Raw genomic sequence first — 26,839 nt, forward strand, 5'->3', positions numbered from 1 at the left:
GGGTACTAATTGCGTAACCTGAACCAAATAACTTGTTGCATTTAAGGTACCGCAGTTTAAATGGACTTTATTTTCATTCGCTTACGCTTAGCCCAGACTGCTTTATATCTGACAAGTTATCCAACTAAGCAAGAGATCCTGCTTTCTGAAACCGGCCCCTGTAGTTGAATGTGCAAGGGGTTACATACAGCTATGGAAGAAATTAAGAGACCACAGCAAAATTTTCTGTTTCACTCATTTCTCAATTTATGGGTGTGCGTCTGTGGAAAAATAATAAAAAAAAAAATCCTGCTTGAGTTTGTTTTTATGTTCTGCTGTCTTAGAAACTTTGAGCCTGGAATCAGCCTGTCGCTCAGTGTAGCCTCTGCCAGCAGAACCAGCATTAAACCAGGATTTAAAAATGTTTTTTTTTTTTTTTTAAATATAGAGTGGCCTCTTTATTTTTTCCAGAGCTATATATGTAAATATTGGTGAAGACCAACTGCTATGAATTCTTGCTGATGATTGTGGGGATTTCCCCTCCTTTTGGTTGCAACTGGTACTTGTGATAGTGTACTGTATCCCAGGAAGTCCTTTGTAAAACAGGGAGGGGGCTTTAATGCTCCAGAGTGGCAGGGCAGACATGGGAAAGGACTCCCCCCCCACCAGAGTCCTGTCTGTCTCCCATTCGTCTTATATTAGACCTCGTAGGAAACCTCTGTACTGTCGCAGCACTGAATGAACAGGAAGGGGCTCTGTGCTGTCATTAGTGTCTGTGCTGTCATTAGTGTCTGTGCTGTCATTAGTGTCTGTGCTGTCATTAGTGTCTGTGCTGCTCATTAATGTCTGTGCAGCTCATTAATGTCTGTGCTGTCATTAGTGTCTGTGCTGTCATTAGTGTCTGTGCTGTCATTAATGTCTGTGCTGTCATTAGTGTCTGTGCTGTCATTAGTGTCTGTGCTGCTCATTAATGTCTGTGCAGCTCATTAATGTCTGTGCTGTCATTAGTGTCTGTGCTGTCATTAGTGTCTGTGCTGCTCATTAATGTCTGTGCAGCTCATTAATGTCTGTGCTGTCATTAATGTCTGTGCTGTCATTAGTGTCTGTGCTGTCATTAGTGTCTGTGTTGTCATTAATGTCTGTGCTGCTCATTAATGTCTGTGCTGCTCATTAGTGTCTGTGCTGTCATTAGTGTCTGTGCTGCTCATTAGTGTCTGTGCTGTCATTAGTGTCTGTGCTGTCATTAGTGTCTGTGCTGCTCATTAATGTCTGTGCTGTCATTAGTGTCTGTGCTGCTCATTAATGTCTGTGCTGTCATTAGTGTCTGTGCTGTCATTAGTGTCTCTCACTGAGCCTGTGTGTACAGAGCACTTCCTGCCTCTGAGCCCGTGTGTACAGAGCACTTCCTGCCTCTCACTGAGGCTGTGTGTACAGAGCACTTCCTGCCTCTGAGCCTGTGTGTACAGAGCACTTCCTGCCTCTCACTGAGGCTGTGTGTACAGAGCACTTCCTGCCTCTCACTGAGGCTGTGTGTACAGAGCACTTCCTGCCTCTGAGCCCGTGTGTACAGAGCACTTCCTGCCTCTGAGCCCGTGTGTACAGAGCACTTCCTGCCTCTGACCCCGTGTGTACAGAGCACTTCCTGCCTCTGGGCCCGTGTGTTGAGATTTAATAGGGAGCCTTGTTGAGTTTTTCATTTAATATTTATTATGAAGATGGCAGCTATGAATACGTTTTTCCGTACGTCCATATTGCCCGGGGACAACAGTTTAGCTGGGGATCTGCAAACTCTACCTCTTTATTGTGTTTGCTGGTGAGTGGTGAGTGTAATGAGCTTGGAAATCCATCCACGGTTGTTTTATCAAGTTAGTCATTGACTGTGGCGATTCATCTTAATTACCAGTAATTATTTAACTAAAAGATACTGGAGAATGAGTAGGCTGTGTGGATTATGGAGTGGGTCAATGAAGCCCCACTGTGCTCGTCCAGCAGAGAATGGGCTGGGGGGGCAGGGACTGCTGCCCAGTTCCAGGGGTGGTAGAAAACGAGAGGGTCATGGAGTGTGTGCCGCAGTGTGAGGTGTGTAGTGGAGAGACCCACCAAAGTGTTCAGAAAGGTCAAATGTGTTAGGCTAGAGGTATGGGTGCTTGGAATATGCTGCCTCTTACTGAGGCTGTATGTACAGAGCATTTCCTGCCTCTGGGCCCGTGTGTACAGAGCACTTCCTGCCTCTCACTGAGGCTGTGTGTACAGAGCAATTCCTGCCTCTAAGCCCGTGCAGGGCTAGACATAAGGATTTAGGAGGGCACAGCCACTTTGGCCTTGGCTATTCATATTTTTTGTAGGGCACAAGGCCATTAAGCCTGGGCACAAGGCCAAAATCTGGAGTAAAAATGTTTTTTTCATTTATTTAAATTTCATAGGACACCTCGGGCCTTGTGGAGGAATTTTATTTCCATAAAGGATGCATTTTTTTTATTTTCAAAAAAGCTGAAACTTTCCAAAAAGGCATTGGGCCAATACTGAGTCACTAATTACCAATTACTGTAATTACCAAGTTTAGACAACCTACGCAATACGACCTTCGATTTGAGACAGAATATACATATATATATATATATATATATATATATATATATATATATATATATATATATATATATATATATATAGAGCTTTATTTCAAAAAACAAAATCCAACAATAAAGGAGCCGTCAATATTTTTGTATTTGTTTGCTCAGAACACCCGTATTCTTTTAGTGTACATGACAATTGACTTGACGTTCGTTTTTTGCACACTGCACGCTACCAGTCCTATATCCTCCCAGCAGAGCTTGGTACTTCTCTGAGTCAAATCTGCTCTGCCTCGGCAAATGTTTTTTTACAACACCATCTGACACTTACCTGAACAAAGTAGATAATTTGCAACATTTTGCGGCAGTAGCCGCGAGTTCAGCTTGCTTTCTTTTACGTTCTCGATCTTTGCGAGGCATGGTGACAGCATAAGCAGCAGACGACAACTACACGATGATTACCGAAGAGGACACCTATCTGTTATTCGGAAACCGTCGGATGGCTTTTCCAATCAAAAACGTAACCCCCGATGATGCACCATTGTCATTGCTGTGGCTCCATAGTAGGCTGGACGATACATACCGTACCAGCCAATCATGCGACGAACACATGATCGTATTAGTCCAGAATTCATTGCGGTTCATTCAGTAGTTGGGAATTACGAGATGTGCGGGTCGATCTCGTTTCTCGTATCGAAGGTTGGGTTCGGGTTCAGTACAGATGCATCGATTGTTGACGAGGTAAAGTGGACCGTGTCGTGCGCAAGTCTTTTGTGTAATGAACGTTACTTTCGGTAAAAAGGGGGCATACGGCCAGACAAATATTAAAGGCAGGCCAATCTTGGCCGTAAGGTACTTCAATTTTGAGGAGGCGTGCGGCCAATTTTGAAAGGCACGACGGCCATTGGCCGCGGTGCCGCGGCTTATGTCTAGCCCTGCCCGTGTGTACAGAGCACTTTCTGTCATTCTCAGCTCTTCTGCCTCACCCACAGTGTTGGTGTATTCAGATGGAATTTCAGGGGTCAGCAGTGAGGAAGTGTCCTGGCCTCAGTCGTTACCCAGCAGCTTCTGTGCCTTTGCCTGACTGCTAGTGCAGACAGCCACCCCCCCCCCCCACTGCCTCTGTCCTTGCTCTATGCATCCTACAGCTCATATATCATTCACAGGTGATTCTTTCTTTTTTCAACCCATTACACAAGATGAGAGCAGTGCTTTCTTTTTATAGATGGGTTTGGGGGGGTGGGGTCTTTTTATGGAAGCGTGCAACTTTAATTACCGCACCCTCACTTTTCTGGGCCGACTGGCGTAACTCAGCGTGCCAGCAGCCGGTCACGTCGTCTTTCGTGGGGGGGGGGCCCTTGGGGCCGGGCAGAGGTCTCCATCGCACAGAAAGGATAACCGAAGTTTTATAGGGCCGTGCATTCGGGGCTTGCTGCGGCGTGCTTGAGAATCCTATTGAGTCAGTCGTTGAATATTGTGTTGTATAGGCAAATACAAGTTTACAAATCAGGATATTTGCTGAAGCAGGGTAAATACCTTGAAGAATGGCAGCACAGGCAGGCACTTCCGGGGGCTGAAGGCAGCCGTGTGTAAGTGATGACGTCACTGCGGCACGTCGGTCCTCGTCCCCTTTTGCCCTGTCTCTGGCTGCGTCCACCTGCTTGTCTTTTGTCCGTGAAATTGAGATCCTGCCAGATAAAGGGTCACGAGTGTCAAAAAGAGGAGAGGTGAAGGCCCCATTCCCACCCTAATCTGCTCTTTTCTCACGAATTCTCACAGCATCCTTGCACTGTGTGAAATCTACTATTTTGTTAGGTTACTTGTCACTTATGGTTAAGGTTAGGGCTGGGTAAGAGTTAAGGTTGTCATTGTTGGAATTAGGGTTATGCCCATGGAAATGGATGGAGAGTCCCCATAAAGATATGAATATGTGGACTGTGTGTGTGTGTGTGTGTGTGTGTGTGTGAGCGTATGTGCACGTGTGTGTGTCTATATATCTCAGAAATTTTTGTCCTGAACAATGTACAAACAAAGCAAATAGCACATCACAACAGTACATAATAAACATCATAATTCAGTTCCCCAGTGGCTTGTGACTTCAGAACCAGTAATCAGCTAAGCTGCATTATACTGTAGTGGTGCTCCGTGGTATGAAAATGAACATTATGAATAATGTTATGTGACTCTCTAATGAGGGGAGGGTTACAGCTTCTTTTGATGATGGGGTTTCTAATTCACGTTGTGATGGAAGGTCAGTTTTCTTTCAGGAGATAGACCATCATACAGCCTGTCTTGGATGGCTGTACTTGAAGGGGTATAGTGATAGGGTTCTGTCTGGTTTCCATGGTAACTAAGCAGTCGATGTTGCCTAGACAACAAGGAAAGCTGCTGATGACAAAGGCGGATGTGCGTGACTGTGATATGCATCGTCCCTCGCTGTCTGTCACGGATACACAGACAAATGAGTAACCACCACGCAAGGTCTTTGTATCACACGCGGACCGGACACAACACCCCCCCCCCCCCCCCCCCCCCCCAGCAACACACATACGTAATGACACATTCTAAATTTAGGTCTAAATGTACGATAGCTGACAGTACATTGAGTCATGGGACTGTAACATAACAGTTCAATGAAAGAATAGAATTTTGATTTTACTTTTATTGACGTCCACCGTAGCCTGCAGTCTACAATGTAAGCTAATAATGACAATGCGGAGAAGTTACAGTTGTGTCATTTCAGCCCTCCACTGTTCCTTAGCTTTTATCAAACTTGACACTCCATCTTTCAGAAATGTCCTCTAACAGCAGAACTAAAGCCACATCTTTTAATCAAGTGCCTATTTTATGAAAATTGGTTTTATGGTCATTGGTTGAGGGGGAAAAAAGTTTAGTTCTTATTTGATAATGGCAGTTTTAGCATTTAAGATGTAGATTTGAGTTCAACTGTCTGGAGACACTGTTACTTGCGTGTTTGCTTGTTTTCATTCACGTGTCAGTCTTTTGTGGTGCAGTGACACATATAAACAGAGATGTGTCCATATAAAAAGACGACCAGAGTCCCAGGGTGAATCTCAATATGAATGAATATGTGTATTCTTTTTACGTCCTCTTCCATTGCCGAAGACCAGCTCCAATACTAAAGAGCACAAGTGCAGTGGAAGGTAAAAATCCCTGCATATTGGTCTTGCCTTGTCCCAAATATCAAGGATGCACCGCTTAATGACGGATGTAAATGCCTCCATTTACAGTAATTTCAGTAGTGGACAGCGTAATGTTGTGTGGGTGTGTGAGTGTGTAACAGAGCGCATACATAGCAGAATCCAAGAAAAAGGAAAATCCGAACCTATTTCTAAATATTCTTTATTTACGATGATGTTTCATCATTCCATCGTGAAACATCTGTATCAAGCATCCCTTATTTAGTATTTATAACTAAGGAAATAATAAAATTAGAATTTTCATTGTGTCGATGTCAGCAAGGTTTTCTATAGTGGTTGATTCAGCATGTTTAGTAGTACAGCAGACATGACGTATTGTAGCAGGCTGAACACACAAAGCAATGGACAGTTTCAAGATCTACAGCCAGGCTGCATTTATTAAAATATCAGTGCATAGACAAACAGGGGTTTTCAGTGGTGTTTTAGGCCTTGTCCACACATACACAGGTATTTTTTTTAAAAGCTCCACATGCAAGCGGCGCTTTAGGTCACTGAAAACGGAGCTTGCGCAAAACTCTGTCCAGGGTGAAGATCTTCAGAAGTTCCATTTTCAGTGCCGATGAGTAGACAGGGCTTGTGACATCAGAGTGTGTGCCGTGATCTACATTGAAGTGAAGAGTGCGTGCCGTTCGCTTTTTACATTAGGCGTTTTTAGCATTTTCATGTGGACGGAGATTAAAAAGAAAAAAAAAAACGTTTTTTTTTTCTTTTTTAATTACGGAGGAGGAAATCCCTGTTTTGGAAAATACCTATGAACGTGGACAAGGCCTTAGTGTGGTAGGGGATGCAGGAGGTGCTTACTGGTCGTTGTGGCTCCTCCCCCTTGCTCGCTGGCTATTTCGGGATTATCCGTGTATGGTTTTTTTCTTACTTTCACGGTTTTACTTTAGTTTAAAAGAAAAATATGTGCCCTGCCTTGTCCTATGTGCATGTGTGTTTATTTTTGTTAATACGCCCCCTTGTTAACCTCGTGTGGGATCCCCATGTGATCAGCTGTTTCTGGTTGTTGTCATTACTATTAAGTCCATGTTTTAGTTTGTTTCCCCAGTCCGGTCAGTGGGTGCGTTCGACTTGCTTACAGCGCTGGCTTAAAGCAACGCATTCTGATCCTGACGCAATGCATTACGGTTAGATGCATTGCAACCTCTCACCCGGCTGCACAAACTGGAACCGCCTCCGTGACAACACACCTTTGCCCTTATTGGCTGAAGAGTTAAGTTACACGCATGACGTTTGTATCCCAGGCAGTTCCGATGCGTAATCTGCTATTTCTCCCGAATATCACGTAAAGCAGTGAGAACTGGTTTTCAGTTAATTTACCTGGTAAAATAAAGTTTAAATAAATGACATAAATGCTCTAATAGTACACGTAAGTTAGTGGTTTATTTATTGTTAGTTACTGTAATGTTGCGCTGCTTTATTTGGTTAATCGTCCTGTCTGTGAAGAAGGCATTCAAGTAAGAATTGCATTGTAGTATGACTCATTTCCTGGCCCGTACAATTTATATTAGGTCAGCGTTCACGGTTCGACTTCTCATATTCAGATTGAGTTCTAGGTCAAATTGGTTTGTTCGACTTTCAAGAAATTCGAGTTCTAGTGAGTTAGAGAACCGAGGTACCACTGTATTTTTATTTTATATTTTAAGTTTAAATGTCACATATTATTTTTTTAGATGTACACACGGATATCGATATGACAAGAAAGCGAGTACTGCTGCTCATACTCTGAAAAAAATTAGATTAAATGCATCCTTATTTATATAAGATTTTTTTAAAATGATACCCAGTACTAAATGAACAAATTGTTGTATTCTGTTATAAGCACAGAATTGGGTGTTATGTAGAAAGGGCTATGTTTATCCGAAGCCTGACAAAATAAGGAAGATATTTGCATGCATGATACACAAAAGTGTTTCACGATTTTTCTGCCTTTGGCTGAGGCATAGCCGTTCCTGTCATTGATGGAAATTTGGTGTTAATGATGCATGGAATCTAAATAGCGTTTCTATATGTTTTATTAGAATGTATGCAAAGATTTCAACTCATTTGAAATCGAAAATTCAGCTCTCTGAATTTGTTCCATCAATAGGGATAAACCATTGTGGTTGACATGCCCTTAGATTGAAAATAAATCTGATGTTGGCAGACTCAGTCACCTAGAGGCTACACATAAATTTTGAAAATAATCATCTCAAAACTAGGGCAATTCCAGGCTATAACAGTAATTTCAGACGGTTGAGCCATCTGCCTGGGCTCTAAACCCCATCTACCATGAGGAGACTATGGTATAAACATTTTTGGTCATTTTACTGGAATGTTTTGACATTTGACATTAAATTATAATCAGCACAGGAATAAAATGGCCCAAATATGTTATTTATTTATGTTTATTGCATAAATGCAGGCCTTTTTGTATAGCATGTTTCCTTTACAGATTTTTATTATACATTTTTTAATACAAAGATTAGTGCTAATTAGAATTTAACCTATCTTTCACATCTCCTGTTAAGTTTAGTTACTTGCATGGGAACATGCATTTTCTACCCGTTTATGGGTGCATATTTCACTGGAGACATTCCATCTTTCTACCTTCTGTCATACCTTCAGATTGAGTCATGCCACATGGTCTGTGGCAAAATCACTTCTGTCAGGAAGTAGAACCGCATGACACACATGGATGGGACATGGAACAAAGTTATTGGGCTCAGAGGCAGGGTCAGGAAAATCAGAAACAATGACAGGAGCTGTTTGGAAATGAAAAAGCAAAGTCAAAATTGGAGTCTGACATGATTTCAATTTTCAATTTATTTCACAAGCTATTATCTATAATCTGTAAGTGGTTCACTGTAGCCACTGGAATTCTACACTGCCTCTGACAGTTCATCTGCTGCCTGAAGACGTTACTGGTGGATGTCACACTTGGCAAGTCACATTCTTGGCCGTTTATGAAAGTCTTCTTGAATTAAATACTGTAGGTACTGAAGATAGTTACTGAAGTAGATGATATGGTTTCATCATATAAAAATGTATCAAAAGAAGAAACCTACCATGGGGTTGATATTAGTGCGCTTGGGAGGCCTAAACAGTCACTGCACTGAGGGTGCAGGGGGCCCCTGGATCTACGAATGTGCCACTGGATGTGTCCTTTTAAGTTCTTTCACCGTTAATCTTCTGTTGAGCTGCATTGGTCAGTGCCGCACCTGGAACTGGTTAAATTTTGAGCTAAGTCGGCCCCAAAACTGAAGCACGTCTCATAGTGATATCAAAAACTGCCCTTGATCCTGTTAAGACAATTTTTTTTCAACTTTGCAGAGGCTATGTATAGGTGCCAAATGGAAGAGATAAAATTTTGAGAACATCGCAAAATTTGACCATGTGAATGTGATAAGTCAAAAAGTATTTGATGGATCTTTTTTCTGAGTCACTGAAACATTATATTAAGGAAGGTGTATACTTGGTTTTATTTGCTGACAAATTGCCCCAAAAATGAAGCAGTAGTGTTGTGTGTCAGCAAAGGAATGAAAATGGCAGCTATAGAAGACACTTGATCTTGTGAACACAGTAACTCTAAAAGTATTTTATGAATCTTTGCAGACCCATCTGACCCAAACTGAAAGTGGTAAAATTCTGAGACAAACTGCCCCAAAATTGAAGCAGCACCACACCGTGACAGAAAAAAAGGGTAGTTTCAGACATTTGATCCTTTCATCACACAGTAACTCAAAAAGTATTTGACAGATCTTTTCCAACCTTTGCCGATAAATTTTGAGACAAATCATACCAAAACTGAAGTAATGGCACGTAGTGACAGCAAAAAGAAGAATAAGATGATTAGCGGAGGGGTCTAGGAGTCCTGGAGAGCTTCCGTCCAGTAGGTTTTCTATCATACCTGGCTTCTGATGCGCCACACCTGTTCTCAGGTAAATACCAGGAACAGGTGTGGCTCATCAGAAGCCAAGTGGGACAGAAAACCTACTGGATAGTAGCTCTCCAGGACTGGAGTTGGAGACCCCTGGATTAGAGGCTTATCCTTGTGAACAAGGTCAGTCTAATTATTATTATTATTATTATTATTATTATTAATATACTTATTCTGTTTGATCTTCGATGGATCTTATTGCCACTTCATAAAAACATCATATGGATGAAAATATCCAGCTAAAAATATACACTTGATCAGATCCAAAACTGGAATTGCAGTGACAGAGGGCAGTCGAGACCAAAAACAGAGCTGTTGTGAGGAACCTCTTCCACCTTTCACATTTCCAGCTGATCCATTTGGTACTTGTAGAAATTGTACAAGGTACTTAGTGTGAGACAATTACAGATGAGATGGGCGGAGCAAGTGACATGTTCTCCGGGGAATACAATGCTTTCATTTCCATCCACACCTATTCTAGTCTAATTTTTGGTGGACAGTGTAGCAATATATTTTCAGTGTCTGTATTAAATCATTCAGTGCCTTCCTTAAAGGTTATTCTATATTTACCTTTATCTAACCTAATTTTTTTGGTCATAGCCTCCTGGAATGCTGGAGAAAAATCCAGCTGCCATAAATTTAAACTCACACTCAGTCATTTTTTTGGGACAGTGTAATTTCTACTGGATTATAAAAGAGGTTAGTCTTTCAAATGAATTGAGATCAATTGAACTGAAAATCATTGCAGATTAGTTTGATGTTAAAGACCTATTTGTGATGACCAGTCACCCCCCCCCCCCAAACCAGGGGATTCCTTAGGACTAGGAATTGTTCATTCTGCAATAATTCCCCCTCAGAATGCAGGAGGTTGATCTTGCTAAGGTATAGAGGCCAGCTTGAAAGACCATATATATTTGGCTGATGCTACATATGCCACTTACAGCATTTAAAAATACAGTGTAATATTGACCTTCCCTGTGGTGCATTTCATTTAACTGTGGACTCCGAAGAATGTTCTGTGCTCAGAAATGACGGAAGTCAGGGTGAAAGCAAGGATGTTCTTTACACATATGGCAGTAGCTGTGTTAAGCAGCTCTTCATGCTGGTCTTTAGTGTATGATGGTTTCGTGTATCTGATCATTACACACTTGAGACCGTAAAGTAAATACATTGTGGTGATAATGTAGTAGAGGAATGTCATATTTGTTTCAAAATCTGAAGACTTTATTGTCGTCTTTTCTCTCCTGTGACTCATATCCATTCATCCTCTTGCTCTTTCTCTCCACTCCTCGCTGCTTTCCTCCGCCCTTACCTCTAGCACCGTGCATTGCGGTACAGCCCCTAATCATAGCAGCTACTGTCAAAGGGAGCCTGTTTCCGTGGAAACAGAAGGCTGTTGCCCTGGAGATGTAAGGAATCAGAGCAACCAAGGAAACGATGGGGTGTGACACAGGACCAGAAATAGAAACCCGACGATATACCCCCTCCACCGCTGCCCCCGCTTCCTAAGCTGCAGCCTCCTCATCTCCTTCACACTTTAAACACCTGCATTTCTGCTATAACCTACAATCAGTGCACTGCCTTGCAGTAATGAGAGCGTCCACCAGGTTGTTGGCATTGTCTCCTTAAGCATTAATCTGTCCTATTACCCTATCAGATTACTTGTATTATTAGACACCTCGCCTATGCTATTTTCCTGTGTCTACCTCTCCCTCCCTCTCTCTCTCTCTCTCTCTCTCTCTCTCTATATATATATATATATATATATATATAGCATATTCATATCTATTCATATCTATCTCTCTCTCTCTCTTTCTCTATATATATACATATATGTATGTGTATATATATATATATAGAGAGAGAGCAAGATGGATATAAATATGCTAGAGATTTTGATGAAACAGATGAGCACAAGTTGATGTTTGGATATGACTGAAACGTTGCTGTTTCATAGCAGCACTCCCTGCATCACCTGCCCCACTTCCTATTCTCTCTCTGGTAGAAGTCAGAGTCATCTTCTGAATTGTAAGCTCTTTGCTGCCTCCAATATGAGAGTATGTCCTTCTTCACTCTGCTTTCTGCCCATGGGACTTCCTTACATCTTCCTTGAGCGACCGACGTGCAGGTGCAGCTTTACCCTGTCTATTACCCTGCCCGCGGTCCATCGCTGAAGAGACTTTCACCAAAGGAGACTGGTCGAGATATTGCATTATGCAAGTAATTATGCTCTCAGTGTGTAGCCTACTATGGGTGTCCTGCACAATGACTTCCATTCATAATTGTCCTGATGGCTAGAATGACAAGGGCTCAGTGTGTGTGTGTGAGAGAGGGAGAGAGAGACAGTCAGCTGTCATAGTGTGACTTGTAATATTATTCAGTTAATGCATCATAGCAAGGCACTTGCAGATTGTTCTTATGTGATCCGGGCACTGTAGCATAATCTGTGATTAATCCCGTTTGCGTCACCGATCATCCCACAGGTCTTTACTGGTCAGGCTGTGTACTGTAGCCTGTTGGGGGGGGGGGCGGTATTTATACAATGTTTTCCCATTAAAATTGGAGTTTTTTGGTTGTTTTTGAGCAAACTCAGGCAAGCAAATGACTTGTCAGACCCCCCCAGCTGCTATAGCGTTTGTGTACACGCTTGGAAGGGGGGGACTTACGTAAGAATGGGCCCCAACTGGATGACAGCCCCCATAACAGGGTGAGCACTGCCGTAGTGTCACAGTGGCATCATTGAGGTCATGCCACATGCAGCCTGCCGGCTCCTGATCGTCCGTCTGCATTATTGACTGCAGCATGCACTATCCCACTTTGTGGCACTAAGCTACACCACTGCCGTCCAGCCACCTCCTTATTCAGGTCAGTGAAATCCCAGCCTGTTGTGTCCCTGATGAAAACCCGCTTTTGTGCACTTCCACCATCTGGGTGACTCTCGGAGAGGAGCGGGGAGAATGACAACAGTGTAGCATCTGGTGCTACGGGGGACATGCATCAGTACGCAGCAGTGATGCTACTGCCGTGTGGCACTTTGTGACAGTCACACACTGGCTGTGGGTCCACACAGCTGCCTGTCACCGTCGAGGCTGATCTCCTTTGTAGGAATTGACAGATATGGATTACATCATGGTTATTTTTTTTTTAAGTATGTATATGTGAATTGGTATGTATATGTGTGTTTTGGATGTTTGTGTGGCATATAAGCTTGTTAGTGTTTATCTTTTGTGCCACTGCATAGTGATTAAGGTCACAACCATGGGGACAGTCGGCTGCAGACTCAGACCTAGAGCATGCTGCTGTACCCTGAGTAGAGGATTTAATTTGACATAAGAAAGTGAGAGACATGTAATGATATATCATGCGACGATAAATCGCGGTACATATTTATGACAATTTGAATCGTGGGATTAAAAAATGAACCATGAATTATCTCAAATTATCATAAAGCTGCTGAATCTCTTAGTTATTCTTAGCTGTAATTGCGTAATTTAGACAGCAGAAGGCAGAACTAACTTGGCCTTACCAGCAACTAACTAATGCAACCTGCAGACGTAACAGTATGGGATGGCAAAATGGCTATTAATAAAAGGAATATTTTAGTTAAAAAACTACTATATTATATTCCAACCTTTACCAATTTTTTTTTTTTAAATTGTTGGTTATTAAGAAAATGAAACAAGTAAATACATACCTGGAAAACATAACATATCCCACTATGTTCATTGTAAATCAAAAGAAGGTCCCCCTAATAAATAGTGCAATTAATAATAATGATAATAATCAAACTCCTCACTAATCTCTCCTCGGTACAGTGATTCCAGGTCATTGGACAGACCCTTATTACATAGCTTTGGTCTGTCCCCACAACAAAATCACTGAATCCATTAACTAAGCATCAGGCACCCAGAGCAAAGCAGCACGCATTTGGGACGTCTGCCAGCAGGGGGCATGGGAGTGGCAGGGGGTATCTAAAGAGATGGCGAGCCAGAATACGATGCAGGGGCTTTGGGGGTGAGGGGGGAATTAAGAGCAGCAGGTAATGTAATTTCTTTGGTGGGAGGAGTCAAAGGTCACTGTGAATGTGGGCACACTCCACTTACCTGTGGACAGAAACGCACCCCCAGAGGGGAGCTGATCCCCTGGGGTGATATGAAGAGCTGTAATCAGTGTGTGCTTGCGTATATGTACGCGGAAGTGGAAAGGTTCTTATATGCAAAAGTGGTTTGGTCCCTCTGGTCTTGCATAGAGGCTTTGGATTGGGCAGCGTGGGGTAACGGTAAAGGGAGCAGGGGTATGTAGATAGAGCAAGAGACAGGCGAAGAGAGGAAACAAAGGGGAGGAGGGGGGGATTTGTGCTTTATGCCATTGGAGGGAGATGTGTGTCTGCAGTAGCGAATGGGGACCTGTGAGGGAGTCATGTGACCAGAGCCACAGCTAGGCTGTGATGTCAGGAAGGGAGAATGAGCAGCACATCCAGCTCCGTCTCAGTGCTGCTCCTGGTCTGCTCAGTGTGGAGAGAGGGACCTCGCCAGTGAGCAAACCATCACACACATCTACGGATTTAACAGCTGAAGAACACAGCCATTCCCGACCAGGGGGGAGGAATAAAATACTTTAAGAGAAGGAGACAGACTCTTCAGTAGTGAGAGAGAGAGAGAGAGAGAGAGAGGAAAGGATGTCTTCTCTCTCTAACCAGCAGCCGGCAGCTCCGTTTGCAGAGTACAGCGAGCTGTGCAAAGTCTCCTCCATGCCGACTCCACAAGCCCCCCAAAGATGGGACTGGCAGCACGGAGAGCGGGGGCCTCCAGTGAGCCTGGGGGTGGCCGGGCTGACTGATGAGGACAAACTGTGCTTTTTTGACGGACCGGCAGGAATCGGCGTGGAGCCCGACCTTAAAGTTCCGGGACGGACAGGAAGCGGTGCTTCCTTGGGCAGCGCCGGAGAGAGTCCCGAGAGCCCCCTCTCCTCCTCTCCATCCCGCTTCTCCCCGGGGAACCCCCCCGCCTCACCTGAGTACGGGGGCAGAGCCGCCGCCAACGGATCCCCCGCCCGCCCCTCGGGCACTATGCTCCCCCCCGACCTGCACCTGCCGGCCAACACCAGCGTCTGGAACCCCTCCTTTGGTGGGACCCCAGAGACGAGTTCCAAACCCGCCGGGCCGCTGGTGCCCGACTACTGCATCACAGGAGTCGTCAATGACAGCTACATGGAGCGTGCCGACGAAGTCTCGGAGGGGTCGACGGACGAGAGCGAAGACGACGTGGCCCCCAGCCTGATGGGCCATGCCGGGCAGCAGCGCCAGGCCATGCGCCGTGCCATGTCGGAGTGCTCTCACCTGTCGGTGCCTGCCAACCTGGAGCTGCCCGACAAGTACCCTGACAAGCATGGCACCCTGGATGAGTTGACCCCCCTTGGCGGCATGGCCCGGCGCACTGCCTCCACCATGAAGCGCTCCCTGACTGTGGCCAATGACCAGCCGCCTACACCCCCGCCGACGGCCGGCATCCCCATGGGCGACCTGAGGCCAGAGGTGGGGTTCAGCCCCAAGAGGGCGCCGTTTGCGCCACAGAGGGACTGCGCAGCTTTCGCGCTGGAGGGAATAGTGGAAGTGACGCCGCTAGAGAATGGGCAGGGTGTCGTGTTGCCCGTGCCAGTCGGGGGCCTGGTCTTCGGCACCAGCCACGCAAACGGTGCCATGGAGGGTAGGTGATGTCATCTGCTACCGCTTTCCAGCGCACCCACCACGACCCATCCCCCCCCCCCCCCCCAGAGTGCTGTCTGGAAATGGTGGATCATATCGATTATTTCTGGTGGGGGTGGGGGCTTCATAAATGAGCTGGTCGTACTAATCTTGCATGTTTACTTGGTGGGATGACTTGGCGTGTGCGTGTGTGTGTGTGTGTGTGCGTGTGTGTGTGTGTGCGCCAATGAAATAAGACATGATAGATGAGAGATAAGGTCACAAACTAACAGACTGACGTCACAAATTCACTGCTCTATATCAGTGGCTTTATTAGTTGTAAACCATGCTTCTGGTCAGACAGGAACCCAGGGCATGCTGGCAGCGTGAAGCTCGCACGCTCGCCGGCAGAGATCCTGAGACGGTCGTGCTTGTTTTTTTAATGAATGAGTGCTTGCAGCCTGTGGAAGATCCTTCACTCCCACCCAGTATGAACGGCCAGAGTTGTTCAGCATGTTTTTGCAGGATTATACAGGCAGTGCCCCCCGTGTTGAGACCGGGAACCCCCCCCCCGGCTGTGATCGTCCTTGAAGTGGGAAAAGGACGATGCGTATTTGTGGATTTCTGTGGCAAGGTTGCTCAAAGTATCATGGTCATGTCTTTATGGAGGAGCTGAGCACAGTGATAATTGCCCTACGCATGTACTGTATGCCCTTGACTTTATTCAGGGATGAATATATTTTGATTGACCAGTAGGAACCTTCTGTTGACATCATAGACTGCACTGTGTGTGTGTGTGTGTGTGTGTGTGTGTGTGTGTGTATGTGTGTGTGTGTGCTTGCTTGTCTGTATGGAAATCCCTGCGTCTGATGTCTGTCTGTCTGAGCATGTTACTGGGTGTGTGTGTGTGTGTATGTGTGTATTATGCTTATATTACATTGTGGGGACCAAATGTTCCCCACGATGTAATAAAAAAAGAGTTATTTTGATGTTGTGTGGACCATGTTTCAGGTCCCCACAAGGATCTGTGCATACAATAAAAAAAACTACAAATTCCAAAAGTCTCGTATTTTGTTTGGTTACTTATGGTTAAGGTTAGGTCTGGGTTGGGGTTAAGGTTGTCATGTTGGGATTAGAGTTTTCCCCATAGAAATGAATATAGAGTCCCCACAAAGACATAATTACAAACCTGTGTGCGTGTGCGTGCATGCGTGCGTGGCCATCTTCCTCTTTGCTTCTGCGTCTGTGGACTTGAGATTGCGCATTTGTTTTCCATGCAGATACCTGCAAGCAGAAAGCTTATTCACCGGGGATTAAGATTCTCTTACTTTATATGCCGTTCAGACATAGTGATGTATGGGTAAAGGTGAGAGAACAGTCTGAATGTATCGGAGACAAAGAAAATTTGATACACATGCTGCAAATGGATTTACTGCTGCTCTCATTCAATGAAATGTATAAACATATGCCAACTTCTGATTATTGGCTTTTATGATCATATTGCTGCACCCCCTCCCCCCCCCCCCCCATGACACCCAGCTCATCAGCAGCACATTATCATGGCATGCTGTATATTTCTGGCGTAGCTTGCCTGAGATTCTCTGTTTTTTTAGTTTCAGTATGTTCTTTGGAAGATGTCTCTTGTGTCTTTACATAGACTTCCAATAAGACATGAATTTTTTTTTTGTCTTGTATTCTGGGAATGCGGAATACATATGATTTTAGGACTGATCTGCTGTCTCAAAAATTATTTGGAGACATTTTTTTTTTCTTCAGATTTTGCATTTTATCAATGACAAAGTGGAACTGACCAAATTTTGTGTCAGAGCTCCGCAAAATTGATGCAGTGCCACCTAGTGATTTCACAGAAAAGGGCAGTTTCAGACACTTGATCCCCTAAAGATGGTAACTCAAAAAGTATTTGACATATATTTTTCAGTATTTTCAGACAAATTATAAGTGGGATGATCTGGAGACAACTCACCCCAAAATTGAAGCACTATTGGCAGCAAAGGGAGGGGTGAAAGCAGACTACATTTGACTTTATGAATGTGATAAATCAACAAGTATTTCATGGCTCTTGTGCCTGCTTCAGAGAAACATTATATGGATGAATATATACACCTGATTTTATTTAGAGACAAATTTCCCGAAAATAAAGGAGCAGTACTGTCTGGTTGGATGGAAATTGCAGATGACGTGGTCATGTAAACACAGTAACTCTACAAATATTGTATGGCTCTTTTTCAAACTTTGCAGACATATTGTATGGACGAGACACTGGAACTGCTCAAATTCTGAGACAGATTGCCAAAAAAATTAAAGCAACCCTACATAGTGATAGCAATAAAAGGGCAGCTTCAGACACTTTATCTCTTTAACACAATAACTCAAAAAGTATTTGACTGAACTTCTTGAGCTTTCACACTTTATGAGCAAAGATCTGATCCTGTTCAAATTTTGAGAAAAATCACTCCCAAACTGAAGCAACGGCGCTTAATGACAGCAAAGGGAAGATAGATAAGATGCTTGACCATGTGATCATGTGTTTTCTCTTTTTGATATCTGATGTGTCTAATTACTCAGTGTTGTGTTCGAGTCCACCTTAATCAAGTCCGAGTCAAGACTGTATCTTTACAAAATCGAATCCAAGTCACGAATGAGTCCAGCACATGAGACAAGTCCATTACTGGAGCTGAACAGCAGAGTCCAACTCAAAGAGTGCAGAAACTATGAACCTGAATTCAAAAACCATAAATTGTAGACTAAATACTTCAGATTTTTAAAGTTTATTTAAAATAATTTATAAATATTTAGAAAGTAACTAAGAAATAATTATTTTCAAGTAAGAAATAAATAACATGAGAAAGACATCTCAACTGCATCCTGTAGCAATTATTAATTTCATTGTAACGTGTGTATCCTGCTGAACACATTTACAATTGGTTATGGAAGCAAAGAATATGCATAAAACAATAACAATACAAAGTTCTTTTAAAAGACTTTTTTTATTTAACAGACCATCCCCCCCAAAAATTGGGGAGGGGGTGGTCCTCAGAGGAAAGGATGCCTATTTTGTTTGGGACTCTCCACACTATAACAATGACATATTGCCTTTTAGATATACGAGTGCTGTGAGCTTATGCCGTAAATGTGAACAATGGGGTCTCATCATTTTTACAACTACCTAGCCAGTAGCTAGCGTGATATCATTGATTTAAATATATCCCCCAATAACTCCGTTTAATATGTAGCTGTGTTTACCTAAGTACTTTTACTCAAAGTTACACATGGTAGAGGGAAGGATTGTAATTTGTGGACGCTTCCCAAGAATCAAACCCACAACCTTTGCATTGTTAGCACAATGCTTTGCTTGTTGAGCCACAGGAGCCTAGCTACATATTATTTAATGTGTTTAGTCAGCAGGCGCGTCTCCTGTTCCTGAAACATTGTTGGTTTGATTCCACTCCCAGCAAATTAATTACACCACCATTAGACTCCTCAGGAGCAGAGCAGGGAAAATTGTTGAACATGGTCAGCTGTTGAACAGACTTTTAACACACTTTAAAAAATAATAAATCTGTTTTCTTGGCATTTAAGTCTATAAATCTGTTCGACAACTGACCTCGGCTTGAGTGGTATTAAGGTAATATGATATACAGTGGTATTTTGGGTGTATTTACTTTTGGGAATTTATCATAGGGGATCCCCCCCAGTGAGAAAATGTCATTGCAAAGATTTCAAAATATGGTGATGCCTGCTACCTCAATTATTGATGCTTTCCAGTATTGGAAATCTGCATTTTGCTTCTTTTTACCGAGTGTCTCTAACACAAACTGGATGATTGCTGACTTGCCAGACATGATGAGGGGCATGAGTGTGTGCGTGCGTGCACCACTTATGGAAAACATTTAAGCTAATATAATAAATTGCTATTTGTGGAGTCGAGACCAGTCTCAAGTACCACGACTCCATTATTGCCACTTCACAAAAATGTTGTATGGATGAAAATTTATACCTGTTAGACCTGAGATAATTTGCCCAACTTTGAAACAGCAGTGATATGTGGCAGCAGAGGATGGAAAAAGCAACAATAGGTGTTTTGCTCTTGTTTGTTTGCTGCATCTTCACTTAGCTGCTAATTCATGCAAACACATAGATACCACACTGCCTGACCTCAAAATTTTTGTGTGTATCTAGAGACTTTGGCAGCGAGTACATCAGTAGTAACTTGTTTTGGCAGGTTAGTGGAATGGCTGATGCATTGTGGGTTGATTTATAAAAGCTCTGAGAAGTCGCAGGTTATAGTTGGCATGTGTATTTATATGTTCTGCTTCTTTACTCGTTTTCCATGCTCAAAATATGTGATGCTCTTGATGACTTTAGTTTACAGCAGTGCTTCTTGTTTCCGTGATACATTCCCATCATTCACCACCAGGTATTTCTATGTGCCAATTAAAGTCTTCTGCTTTTGCCAGTCCCATTCTCTGGCCTCAGCGCTAACAATTTCACCATCATTTGGTCTCTTCCAGACCACCCATTTAAACTCCCCCATGACTCTCTCTGTGACACGTCCTGCCCACCACACCCACCCGACCTTCCCTAGTGTGCCCCTAACAAGCGACGCCTGTTACTCGTTTGTCTTACTTCTCGTTCCTAGCTCTCGTGTTAACCACTCCCAGCTGCCTCTTGTCAGCTCCCTCGTTACTTTGTATATACGTGCTTCCCAGTCCTGTTTTCCCCAGTCTAGTCATTGATGTTGTTCCCTCATGTTGCCTGTGCTTTCTTGTTCCACTCATCCGGTTTATGTCCATTGATCTCAATAAAAACCCCTTTTGTTTAGCCGCAACGCCTGCCCCTGAGTCCTTCGCCCTTCGTCCTTCATGGCGTGACACTGTATCCCCATCCCTTCTGCTCTCTTGCTCATCTTTTTTTAATCTACTTTGAATAGAGCACAGATTCAGGTTATGTAAACACTCCCGGCCAACAATGTGCTTCTTTTTTTGTCGGCAGAAGCCTCTGTCAGTTTCTGTCTCATTAGATTTCATCCCCTCCCCCCATCAATATCTATTCCCCCCACACTAATCCCCTCTTTTCCTGCTCATAAACAACTGTGATGATTTATGCAAAGTCAGGGGTTTTGCAGAATTGGAAGTAGATTGGAGGGGCTGAGTGTGATGCAGATGGTGCGGACTTCCTCCACGACCACACCAGCTTGTGATCTTCACACTCATGAACTGCATCTATGTCAGCAGGCATTAGCCTCTGAGACACAACATTCCTGTGTCCTTTCGGGGGTAGGGAAGGCATCGTTATGTGGAAGTAGCAGTTCTGCCCCAGATCAGTCTCATATATTTAGCTTATGTACTCAGCTTATGTATTAAGGTTTCTTTTTAAATAGATGTTTCTACTAGTAATAATAGGTAATTCAGTTCAATTCAGTTTCTTTTTAAATAGCGCCTTTCACAACAGAGTCGCCCCAAGACGCTTTACATGGATTACATGGATGTGTTGTGGAACATTACAACTTCATTAAGACTAATAGAATAATAGAAAAACAGGGAAAAGGGAAGACAAAAGAATGAAAGAAAGTAAGACAGATGGTAATGGAGGACAGGAACCAAAAACTCCAAAGTTGAGAGAAATAAACCTCTGGGGGTCCAAGGTCACCTGGCTGCCCCCCCCCCCCCCCCCCCCCCCCCCCCCAGGCATGATAAGATTATAAAAAAGAAAGAATCGGCTTGCTTGTTAAAATCAAAGTGCAAACTGTGATCAAGATCAAAGCCAAAGGCCATCAATGAGTTGACTCTCCTTGCCGGTCTGTAGGGTGGCAGATTGAAGGCTGTACCCACGATGTTGCAGTTCATGACATCCATAATGTCACCCCTCCATGGGACTGATCCAGCACTCCAGCTCAGATGGTGTCCACCCCGGGCACCATCCAGACATGTGGGGAGAAAGGCAGAGATCATGGGTGGTCAGAACATGCATAGTCACATTAATGGATAAGCACAGTAGATCAGAATAGCATGTACAGCAGCACCAGAAGCCATAGTTACAGCATGTTATGTGTTAGGTTGTGGGCAAACTAAACTGAAGTAATAGGTCTTCAGTCAATATTTAAAGACTGAGACCAATTCGGCATCCTGAACATTGGCTGGCAAACCATTCCACAATATAGGGGCCCTGTAGCAGAATGCTTTACCTCCACATGTCACTTTATAAGTGGAATGACAAGGAAACCTGTGTTCTGTGATTTGAGTGGATGATGTGGCTTGTAAACATGAAGTAATTCTGTTAGGTAGGCAGGAGCTAGACCTTTAAGTGCTTTATATGCAAGTAGGAGAACTTTGAAGTCAGTCCTAAATCTAACAGGAAGCCAAAATGGGGAACTAAGAACAGGGGTTATATGTTCACACTTCCTGCTCCTTCTGACAATTCGAGCTGCTGCATTTTGAATATGCTGCAAGGTATTTAATGTGCAGTGTGTGCTCCCAGATAACAGGGCATCATAGTCTAACCATCTGTATACAGAGGCATGTATCGATTTCTCAGTGTCTTGAATAGTATGGAATCGTCATAGTTTGGCAGTGTTACATAGTTGTAGGAAGCTCACCTTCAATACTTATGTAACTGTGGATGCAGTTACAACAGTACTACAGAGTAATAAAAGGCATTCAAATCTATGTATTCATTTGGAATTAATTTTTTTTCTTCCATAAGAATGTTTACGTCAGCTAGCTAGCTGGGGTACCTTGTTTCTCAGGTGTACGAATTTTCTGAATTTCATTGCTATTTATCTGCATTAGTTATTGCATTAAACAGCTAGTTATGTGATATTTTACGTCAAAACTGCATGTAGAACATAGTCTTTAGATAATGACTGCAGGGTGAGAATGGTATGGTGACAGATTCAGACTTCTTTGGAACATGATATTATTTTGTTCAATATATGTACTCCATCAATTTATTTTCTAACTTCTTTATTTTGGATGTGCATATACTATACTTTGGAAATGTGATTGATCTCGAAAATGTAAACAATTGATGGATCTTTTTGCAAACTTCCCACAAATATTGTACAGGACAGTGGAATTCAAACTCTAGAGTGTGAGATATTAGATTTAGAAACATTAAAAATAATGTAAACATGTTATATACTTTTCCGCATTATATGATGCTAACGAATGAAAATAATTACACCTTATTTTATTTAATAATTAAAGCTTATTTGGGATCTGTGTGTGGGGTTGGGGGGGAGATCAGGACAAATTAATCAAATAAAAAAATTCAGTATAGTGGCCCTAACACATGTCTTGACCCTAGACAGGGCATCAAGACATAGCTAAGTACTCTAGATGATGAGATAGGGCTGGGCGATATAGCAAAAATATCATATCACATTTTTTTCAAGCAGGATCACAATCCACAATCCAGACAAGTTCCATATTACCAATATTGAATCCTTTTTAGGGACCAACTCCTCCACGTTGTCCATGCTGCTATATTGCCAAATACGGAATGTGTTCCACGTTATGCTTTGCATGTTGAGACAAAGGCGCGAATTAGAGAGAGGAAGAAATCCAAAGCAGTACCTACTGTTTGCTTTTACTGGTTTATCAGTGTGTCTAAAGGCATTTTGGCTGACAAAACAATTTTAGATACATGTATGAGTCATAGAACTGCAACTGCTACAATGTGCACTGTAGCATGATGCTAACGATCTCTCTATAGAGCGTAAACTCAAACTTTCCACAAGCCATTCAACTTCCCCCTTAGTGCGTGCTGAAATGTGTCCATGCTGCAACAAAAACTCTCGCCCTTTCAAACACTAATAGTTATGGAGCATATGACAGACATAATGATTAATTATGCCAACAACATACTCATCTCTTGTGTAAAAATAGGACATTATAACTTAATAATGCAACAAAAGTATTTAGGCTAAATCGTGATACGATACGCAAATTGATGACGATAAAGTTCATAATCACGATACGATATTTTACTGATGTATCACCTCACCTTAGAGTGATGGGAGATGAGCTTAAAATATTCTGGCTGCAGAAGCAGGTGTGAGCAATGCTGTTGGCTCGGGCTGCTGGTAAGACCTTGTGTGCCTGTATGACATCCAGGGGTCATAAGGCTGTTTTAAGTCCACCATGAACATCCATCCTAAAGGTCATGATCTGTCTTGAGCGTCAGCATCTCCTGAGAAATTAAGTCGGTAAAATGCTGCAGTTATGTAAATGCGTAACATTTTCAGCTTCAGGTTGTCAGGCAGGTGCTGAAATCATGTAAGCCTTTGGATTTTGAACATTGGCCCATCACTCATGGTGTCTTCCTTAATTCACAGTGAAGTCCCAGAAGATGGATGATTCGGAGAAGACGGACAACTCCCAGAATGTCAAGAATGTTGACTTAGGTGAGACGACAGACAAACCAGAGAAAGTCGAGAAGATGGAGACATCAGAGAAAGACATTAACGGGAAGAGCGATAATGTGGAAAATCGGGACACAATAGAGCAGACAGTGAAAGCTGACAAGATGAGCAATGAGAAGAAGGAGATGGATAAGACTGACAAGATAGACACAGACCAGGAGAAGACACAAAAGACCGAAAAGGCAGAAAAAGACAAGGATAAGATGCACAAGGTGGAAAAGACCACAAAAGACAAGAAGATAGAAAAGGTGCAAAAGGTAGACAGAGAGAAGAATACAAAAAAGGTGGAAAAGATTGACACCATCGATAAAAAAGACAAGCAAGAAAAGATAAATAAAGTTGGGAAGGTCAAGGCGAGAGGTCAAGAAAATGGGGAGAAGGTTGGTAAAGGAGAGAAATCGGAGAAAACTGACAAGGCACCTAAGAAGACTATGGCTAACCGGAGCAGTGCCCCTCCAAACAAAGGTCTAATTGCTGCAGACAAGAAGACAAAGGTAGGCTACTGCATGTGGGACATGCTGCCATCACCCATAGCCGTGTGAGCTTCTGCTTTTGCCAGTGCTCGGTGTGTGAATGCAGTAGGTTGACCAACACAGAGCAAGCCTACAGATTGGTATATTCAAAGCTGATGGCTTTCTCTTCTCCGAAGACATGCAAGGAAATAAAGATTGTTAGCGGCAGAGGAGTACACTAGGTAGTGCATGATCATTGTTAAGGTATCACATGTGTGTGAATGTGCTGTATGGAGCGTCTGTGTATCCATGGTATAGAGACTTGCCTGTGATTGGCTGGAGCTGCCACGCCCCTTTTTTTGTTCATCATTTATGCTGCTTGTGTTTTGTTACCATTGTCATTTCTGTTTGGTTTTCTCCTCCACGCACCTGCCATGCATCCTGTGTGCTGCCCATCTGCCAGCCAGCTGCTGGGCCAACCAAACCAAGTTCTGTAAAAACACGACCGCACTCGTTACCAGCGGGGGACAGTGCCCCTGACGGCCCCACCCCTGCCCCCACGTCCTCCGGCACTGTTAGCAAAAAAGGCCCCGTTCACAAGGTGTCTGAGCCCACAGCCAGCACCAAGCGGCCCCCGCCTACTGCCAGCCGTGCCCCATCCATCACACAGTCCCGAGAGCTCAAGCCCAAGGTGAGTCTTCCTCCACCCCTCCCTCAGTGCCCATGCCCCCCCCCCAGCACTGAAGGAGGGTGACCCAGCTTTAGTCTTCCTTCCTTCTCCTTTTCTTCACTCAGCTTTGATAATCACTTAGTGCAGGATCAGAGATGCGCTGCTGGCCTGCTTGGTCTTGGCCCCGGTGGCGGCGCGGGGGGGGGGGGGGATCCTGCTGATGGCAAAGATCCCATTTAAACGTCTCCATTACCAATGGTCCCGAAGATACTACTTTTTTACCAATTTTTCAGTCATTTTTTCTGTCTAGAACTACAGTATAGGAGGGTCGCTCAGAGATCATTTTTTTCTTTCACGTCATTTTGTCTCTTGATTTTCCTTCCTCTCCTTTCAGCACAACCACCAGTTTTAGTCGGGGGGGGGGTCACCCTGTAGGGTGTCACAGTGGTCACTGCTACAGCAGAAGCCACTTCCCGCTTGTGCCGTAGGCAGCTGCAGGCTCAGCCTGATAGCAAGGTGGCACAGGGCGAGGGCATCAGCAATGCAGGGGCATGTTTCTGAGCTCTGCCCTCTGCTGGAGTGCAGGGTGAAGTGCACCCCGGTGCTCTCCGCTCCCCTCTGCCCATAGTGCTGTTGTCTTTGCGGAATATTTAATCAGGGCTTATTTCCATCGTGACTCTGGCTGCTTTTCCTAATTAGATGTGTTTAAGAAGAGCGAAACATTGCAAATTACTCACAGCAAGCTAAACTTTCTTCTTGCACATAAGTTCCATTCGTGAAGATGGACTAACTGCATAGCTAACCCTCCTCTAAGGAGAATGGCCACTCTGCTGTTCTCCAGTGCTTGCAGGACCCTACATGCGCCATTTGCCATATGCTGTTTTGGCCCATAAGCATTCTCTGTCTCCATCTGCCGTATTCAGTCTGACACCCCTCCTCCCAGACACTGAACTGTGACAGGTTCCTTCTCTTTCCAGTCGACCGAGGCCCGGCGCCCCCCCGTACCGAAGGCTAACGCCGCCTTGCCCACTCGCACCGCCGCCCCGAAGATCAGCTCCGCCACCGCGGCCGCCCCCAGGCCGGCGACGCGGACCTCCAGCGGCACCCCCTCGGTGAAACGCACGGCAGGTAGGCGCCCCCCCACACATCCCCAGCGCCGACAGCCCGTACCAGCTTGTCTATATTATCATACAAACCGGTCCCGGTCCTGTGTATTCATAGCCACCAAGACTGACAGCAAAGCCGAAGAAGTCAAGAAGCCCAGTACACTGAGGACAACGACCGGTAAGCCCTTCTCAGTGGGACTGGGAATCGCTGGCCCCAAGGCATCGGAAATCTTACGGTTCTGCCATGATTTGATTCAACTAATCTATAGATTATTTTTGAAATTAATAAATCGGAAAATATATCAAATTCAAAAAGCACTGAACTGTACATGAACAAACTGTACTTATAACAAGTTATATATAGTTATATATGTATTATTGATATTCATTATATATATATATAGACACACACACACAGTATAGTGGTGAAACTGGCAGGCTTGCCAGTGCAGATTACATCATTCTGTGGGAAATCAGAGATCGATCCGCTGGCCAGATTTCATGATGGATTTTGATCATGTCGCGGGCCGGAGTTTCTATAAGTGGTGATTAAGCTGATAAAATACCTCATCCTTCACTATGGAAAATGACTGATCATCCAATGCACTCATCTCTATTATTTTCGTAGCTGTGTTTTTTTGCTTTGGTGCTGCTAACACTTAGACTGACCATTCTGCGCTACGAAACAGGGCTGAGCTTGATCACCAGGAGATCACCAAGTAGCACTTCCTTTATGGATATTACTGAGCCTTCCCCAGTCGTCGCACATGTCAGAAATCCGTTCGCCCGCACT

At 43.8% G+C, this 26,839-nt stretch overlaps 1 protein-coding gene across 25 annotated transcripts in view; it reads left to right on the forward strand.

Annotated features, from left to right (window-relative positions):
• The window catches only part of LOC111859613 (uncharacterized), an 80,731-nt gene that overhangs the window by 36,071 nt on the left and 17,821 nt on the right, over positions 1-26,839 (forward strand). For 23 of the 25 annotated variants that reach the window (XM_023842435.2, XM_023842434.2, XM_023842438.2 and 20 more), the window contains 4 exons: positions 23,732-24,312; positions 24,734-24,961; positions 25,918-26,068; positions 26,162-26,224. In XM_023842435.2, coding sequence (XP_023698203.2) covers positions 23,732-24,312; positions 24,734-24,961; positions 25,918-26,068; positions 26,162-26,224 — 1,023 coding nt within the window. Of the gene's footprint in view, positions 1-13,758; positions 15,398-23,731; positions 24,313-24,733; positions 24,962-25,917; positions 26,069-26,161; positions 26,225-26,839 lie in introns of those variants that run through there. The other 2 variants (XM_023842441.2, XM_023842440.2) reach the window with 2 other exon arrangements.

Source organism: Paramormyrops kingsleyae, chromosome 4 (assembly GCF_048594095.1).
Source record: "Paramormyrops kingsleyae isolate MSU_618 chromosome 4, PKINGS_0.4, whole genome shotgun sequence".
NCBI lineage: Eukaryota > Metazoa > Chordata > Actinopteri > Osteoglossiformes > Mormyridae > Paramormyrops > Paramormyrops kingsleyae.